Source organism: Asparagus officinalis, chromosome 7 (genome assembly GCF_001876935.1).
Source record: "Asparagus officinalis chromosome 7, Aspof.V1, whole genome shotgun sequence".
Taxonomy (NCBI): domain Eukaryota; kingdom Viridiplantae; phylum Streptophyta; class Magnoliopsida; order Asparagales; family Asparagaceae; genus Asparagus; species Asparagus officinalis.
In genome coordinates, this window is record NC_033800.1 from 133,026,849 (window position 1) to 133,033,770 (window position 6,922).

The following is a 6,922-nucleotide window of genomic DNA, read 5'->3' on the forward strand; positions in this document are numbered from 1 at the left end:
CACACACTCCTCACTCGGTGTACAAGTGTATTACAAAGTGAATCTCTCAATAAGCACAATATAACAAATGATTGTTCTCAACTATGGATGAGAACTCAATTAAGCACAACTCAAAGTTACAATCTCTCACCACCCAACTATACCATGTATGTAAATACTAAAAGCTCAATGTGGGTGTGTGTAACAATGAGTAAAATAAAATCTAACTCAAATAGCAAACTAGCAATAGTAAGAATATGAAAATCAATAACGAAATTGCTAGAGAAAAGAGTTAGAAAACTTCTCTATAAACACAAAGAAGAGGATGAAGAGGATTGAGAATGAATCCCTCAATCTGCAGTGAAAACTTCCTCCTTTGTAAACAGAAACCCAATCTTTTAAACAAACAGTAAAACCCTAAACCCTTGTTTAAAAACTTTGTTTAAAACTCTTCTTGATTACGGTGCGGTCGACCGAAATCTGACATATTCAAAAACTGTTTTGCTGATTTTAAAACCCTGTTTAAAAATATCAAATAAATTCCAAAAAATGTAAAACTTTGGGGAATGATTGTAGACATGATAATAAACATGCTACAATGACTGGTTTCGAAAAAGGACTTCCCAAATGAAAAATATCATCATTTTGCAAAATAGTCCAAAACACGAAAATGTAAACATGTGAATTTTGACATTTTGGCTAAACCAACTTTTGAAACTTTACAAAATGATTTTATAGACTTGAAGAAAGATGTAAACTATTGTTATGAAGTCTATAAACAATGAATGTAGTATTTTATCAAAATACACATATAATGCACTAAAACATGATTTCATTTAACTAACTAAAATTGATATTGATGAAATCATATATATGCATATGAGTATGAAACAAAAATATGTTTTCTAATTATATTCAATTGTTTCATAGTAAAACTTGAAAACTATCAAACCAAAACATATATGTATATATATAACTATATATATACAAAAACCAAAACGTGTATGTGTGTATATGATTGAGCTTAAAGTACTAACACACATAATATAAATTCCTAAACTAAATTACCCAAGCAATGATCTTGATCTTCAATAAGCTTGACTTGGTAATCTCGCGGATGAAGCTTGAACTTGGATCTTGAACTTTGAATAGCAAGGCTTCACCGACATTCCGCCAACCTCCTTTGGATATGATCGTTGAAGCTCTATTCCATCCATCCTCCAACTACGTTGTTTGTCTACAAAACATAGGAATGCACAAACACTAGACAAACAACATTAGTAATAAATTGTTTGTTAAACATCATCAAAACAAGAAGGCCAACAGAGAAGAGTCATAATCTCGTTTGGTCAAGATTATCACTTCAGCGATTACTTCCTTTGTGATGTAAGAGCTCTGATTAACTTTTCTATCAACCGGATCTGATTCGCGACGGTCCACGGATAAACCCCGACACAGACAAAGATCTCACGCAAACAGAGACTAATAAATAGGATCTATGTGTTGTTTGATAAAGTTATAATCTTTTATTTTTTATTGTGTAAGAAGATCTTATAAAAAAATCAACTTTTCTATTTTTTGAACTTGTAATCGATAAACTATTGTAACAGGTTCAATGTCAATGAAAAAGCCAATTTCTGACCCAAACAGTATCCAATTTAGCGAATACTATTATGAATTTTCTTTATCAAGGTATATGTATCTTCATATCCATGTAGATTGATAAGTGAATACAGATATGATAACTATCATCTCCAAGCCATATCCAGACATTTTGCAGCTCTAGCTGCCATAGTGGAGACAACATAATAATAAGTGCAAAAGACAACTATATAAAAATTATCTTTTTTTGTGATCAGATTATGTTTGAGATTCCAAAAAAAATTATATATTTTGCTTTCATTTTTTCATAAAGGTGTAATATTTAAACATAATTTTGTTGTTTTTGGTTCCGAAAATACCATCGCAGAGCTTTAGCATGTTTATGGGGCCGTTGGACGTACAAACGCTGATATTGTGATTGTATTTAAATAATGCTTTGTAATAGTGTTAGCACGTTCGTCAGGATGGCCGAGTGGTCTAAGGCGCCAGACTCAAGTTCTGGTCTTCGAAAGAGGGCGTGGGTTCAAATCCCACTTCTGACAAATTTGTTTTTATTTGTAATAGAATTATCCATTTTGAGAAAATGGGCTAAGGTCCTTTTTTTGCGTAGCGATAATTATACTAAGAGTAATACTATTTTTGTATTACCACACATAACATTTTCTTATACTAAAAGTAATACTATTTTTGTATTACCACACAAAAAAGTGAGACTTTTTCTTATAAATTGTAAAGAGAAATAATGAGTTTCTATAGACCCTACTTAGACTCTACTTCTTTGTGTGTAGTAGACTAGTAGTACAAGAATAATACAGCTCATGTAGTACATTTAGCATTTTTCTTTTCTTAAAAAAACAATAATGGAAACAACAATAATTAAAAGAAACTTATTTTTAATTATTTTGTAATATAACTCTAAGGCCCCTATTTCTTAAAAATATTTCTTAAAAAAGACAATAATGGAAACAACAGTAAAAATAATTAAAGAAAACTTATTTTTCATCATTTAGTGGCAGTCACTTCATAAAGAAAGATAGATACGAACGAAAGCAGAAAAAGATAAAAAAAAGAAGGCTAAATAGCACTTAAATACATTATAGTTTCATTTTTTTGCACTTATATGTCCTCAGTTGTTTTTATAGCAACAATTAGCGCATTAGTATCCTCTATACTGCAAATGTGAAATTCAAATATTTTCATTTGACACTTATAAATCATTTAGAATATAAGTGTCATATGGAAACATTCGGATGAGAATTTTCACATTTGTATAATAGATAGTTCTGATGCATATGAGTGTCACATGGAAACATTCAAGCATGAATTTTTACGTTTGCATAATAGTAGATACTAACATGCCAATTTGAAACAACTTAGAGTATATAAATGATGTGAAAATAAGTAAGGGTATATAAGTACAAAGTGAGTAAAACTACGTGGTTTTTAAATGCTATTTTAGCGTGGAAAAAAAGGGTATAGTGCAGGAAACATATTCTCGGAGCAAACACAAGGAGAAAAACATTTATAAGAAAATGAATTGTAGTATATTTCAAGATGGAGGGTTGTACAATTTGCTTTTGGTTCTTGGTCAAGGGTCCTCCTCATACAAATGAATACGGACCTAGTGCACGGTAAGATTAATTTCCATCACGACTACAATTTTTTCCTTTCACAGGTCAGCAAACCCATCAGATTACGTGCTTCATTTCCCATCTTATTCTAGAAAATAATAACAATCAAACTTCTGACTAACAAGGATCCTTCCAACTAACAACCCATTGTCATTCCATAATGCTGTTTGATTATCTGCCCTCAACCTTGACATTTTTGCTCCCAAACATGACCAAAAAGTTACGCAAGTGGAACAAGTAATCATCTATACGAGCAGAACGGTAACAACCTGACTTGGACCCTTCCTTCAACCCCTCTATAAATACAATGCATTTGCTTACATATATTTGCAAACACCTTGTTGTGAAATCTCACATAAACAACATGGCTTCCTCAACTTCAGCCTTCTTCTTTCTCCTAGCATCCATGCTCATCAATAGCAATACGTGCCTCGGTGCACGTATTCTGGCGGAGGTTTCTCCGGTCCCAACCGCTCCTATCCTTCCCGGACACACACTTCCTCCGTCGCCTCCTGCCGCACCTGAACCGTCACCCCTAATTCCTTGGGTCCCAGGTTTTCCAAATACTCCCGAAAATGTTTTTCCGCCGTCATCATCACCACCGTCGCCGTCTGTTTCCAAATCATCGCCTGTCGAAATACAACCGCCTCCGTTTCCTCGAGTCCCAGATTCCCCTGCATTTCCTAAGAATCCATTACCTCCACAACCTCCTCTGATCCCTGAAGTACCAGACCTGCCCACTTTTCCGCAACCTGGAAGTGCACTTCCGCCATTTGCTCCGTCTGTGCCGAAACTGCCTCCTATTGTGACACGACCTCCTCCGATTCCTGGAGCCCCAGAGGCTCCCACCTTCCCAGGCCACACAATTCCACCATGGTCATCACCGTCTGTTCCAAAATTGCCTCCTACTGTAACGCGCCCTCCTCCGATTCCCGGAGTCCCAGATGCTCCCGTCTTGCCTGGACACACAATTCCGCCGTTGTCATCGCCGTCTGTACCCAAACTGCCTCCCATCATAGGGCGGCGGCCTCCAATTCCTGGAGCCCCAGATGCTCCCACCTTTCCTGGACAAACGATTCCACCATGGTCATCGCCGTCTGTGCCCAAGTTGCCTCCCATTGTCACACGTCCTCCTCCGACCCCTGGAGTCCCAGCCGCTCCCACATTGCCCGGAGACATGAAGCCACCGTCGTCATCGCCATCTACGCACAAATAATTTCCTCCTGCTGTGCCACGGCCTCCCCCGATTCCCAGGCGTACGCTTCCACGGACACATTTAGTTGATATGGGTTTCTAGTAGAATTACGTTCAATAAACTGCGAGAGATCGGCTCGCTATTTATCTACATTGTTGTAATGGATTGTGTACTACAATTTGTTGTTGGAGGATGATCATTACTCCTCTGCGCTTTTATGTATTGTATTTCCACATTAAATTTCATATTCTTACTGTTAGTTACGTCCATGTTTGAGCTTTTGTTTGTGGGGGTACTGCATATTGGATTATAGCTGGGGACACACACAGATGTATGGTACTGCATCCTTGACTCCTAAACAAAATAAAGTATGCTATTGACAGAATTTTTCCCATAAAGAAACAAACAGTAAAAATTTATTAGTGCTATCTTTTGAGTAATCAGCAAAAGCTACATGTGCTATAGAGTTGTTAAAGTAACGGTTTTTGAAAATGGTATAACCCTGAATTTTTTTCATTAAAAATATTTTGATTCTCATTTTTCTGTTGAGATGATATACTTTGTGAATTATCAGTTCAAAATATATGTTCCTTATGTAGGAGTGATGAAGAATCTATCGACCATCTACTACTATTCTGTTTAGTTTAACAAAGAAATTTGGAGACCTTTTATGTTTACTTGCGGAGTTAAACGTTTTCCTACATTATATCGGGATATCTCGTCATCATGGCACTGTTTTCATTTTTCAGTGCGCATCTCTGACTATTTCAAAGATATGAAACTGTTATGACTAATTCCCTAGGATTAGCTAATATCAATCACACGAGAGCACGAAAAATATCAAGAACACACGAACAGAAAGATATACGTGGTTCGGCTTGTAGCCTACGTCCACGGGCAAAGGAGGAGAAAAGCTTTACTAATTGTGAGGAATACAAAGTGGATCTCTCAATCCCAAATAACACCCCAAAAGCCTAATACAACTCTCAATGAAAGGAACAAAAGAGAAGAATATCAAATAGGCTTCACAAAAGAACTCTATCTTCTTGATTGATGCTCTAAAGATTGATGCATCTAATTGGCTTGAAAAATTGTTCTTATATAGCCTTGAAGATCCCAACTCCTTGTTATCTAAGGAATAAGAGTTCTAATAGGAATGGAAATCCACATGTCCTAAAACCTAACAAGAGTCCAAGTAGGAATAAACCTCTAATATGATTGATTGTGTAAAGTCTAATGTAAGTAGGACTCTTGATCAAAACAAATCAAGCAATATGGATTTGAGTATTTGAGTCAACCTATAACCAATCTCCACATTGACTCAAATGCATAGAAAATTCCTCACTCCAAAATAAGCTAACTTACTCCACCTTCTCCAATAGCACTGCACGGCATCTAAGTGCGACACGTATCGATGAAATCCAAGCCCAACTTGAACTTGCTAATTGAAAGAGGTCTCCTCAACAAATCGACTGAATTTTCCGCAAATGATCGTAAATATTAGCGAAATCATTATCTGAAGTAGCTCCTGAATAGTTGAAGGGCACAAAATTGTCAACCGACAATGTATAAGCTACTGTATCTTTATATCTTCGTGGTGGTCGGATATCTCGTCTAGACCGATCTCTAGCAATAGTGTATTCCCGCTCTTCCTGCAACTACTGAGGTGCTTCATCTACTTGAACGGGATCTGGCTGCTAAACTCCCGTAGTCTTATCATGCTGAAGAGCTGAATCACAAATTTTTAACTCCACCTTATGTCCTGTAGTGCCTTATCAACAATTGAAACTGATGATCGTTTCTAGCGGAACATAACAGATTCATCAAAAGTAACATCTCGGCTAATAATAATCTTAGGAGACTTTGGATCAGGACACCACAACCTAAAACCCTTAACATCCGATGCATAACCTAGAAATATACACTTCTTCACTCGGGGCTCAAGCTTCCCTTGATTAACATGCACATATGCATGGCAACCAAATATTCTAAGATTAGAATAATCTGTAGGCTTACCGGGCCAAACCTCCCATGGAGTTTTACAGCTAATAGCAGTAGATGGCGATCGATTCACTAAGTAACAAGCTGTATTCACTGCTTTCGCCCAGTATTCCTTACCTAAAGCTACATTGAACATCATACAACGAGCTTTTTCTAATAGGATTTTGTTTATATGTTCTGCCACTTCATTCTGTTGCGGTGTGTGAGGGATTGTACGATGTCCAATGATTCCCTCCTTCTTACAAAACTCATTAAATTCTCCTCTATAAAACTCAAGGTCATTATCAGTTCTAAGCTTCTTAATCAGCATCCCAATCCGCTTCTTAATCAAAGACTTCCACTGCTTAAAAGTCATAAACACCTCATCTTTATGTCTCAAAAAGTAGACCCAAACCTTCCTGGAGTAGTCATCAATGAAGGTCAATAAATTTTTGGAACTACCACCCCTCGAGGTAACTTGAGAAGGTCTCCAAAGATCTGAATGAATAAAATCCAAAGTACCTTTAGTCTGATG

At 36.6% G+C, this 6,922-nt stretch overlaps 1 protein-coding gene and 1 non-coding gene across 2 annotated transcripts; both read left to right on the top strand.

Annotated features, from left to right (window-relative positions):
- On the top strand, positions 2,040–2,123 carry TRNAL-CAA. The gene has a single exon. It is a non-coding gene; the product is annotated as a tRNA-Leu (tRNA).
- Positions 3,539–4,652, top strand: LOC109846857 (formin-2-like). Its single transcript, XM_020416096.1, has one exon. The coding sequence runs from the start codon at positions 3,577–3,579 to the stop codon at positions 4,426–4,428; it is 852 nt and encodes a 283-aa protein (XP_020271685.1). The 5' UTR covers positions 3,539–3,576; the 3' UTR covers positions 4,429–4,652.

Coding starts and splice junctions, on each gene's coding strand:
- LOC109846857 (XM_020416096.1), top strand. CDS start 3,577: ATGGCTTCCTCAACTTCAGCCTTCTTCTTTCTCCTAGCATCCATGCTC.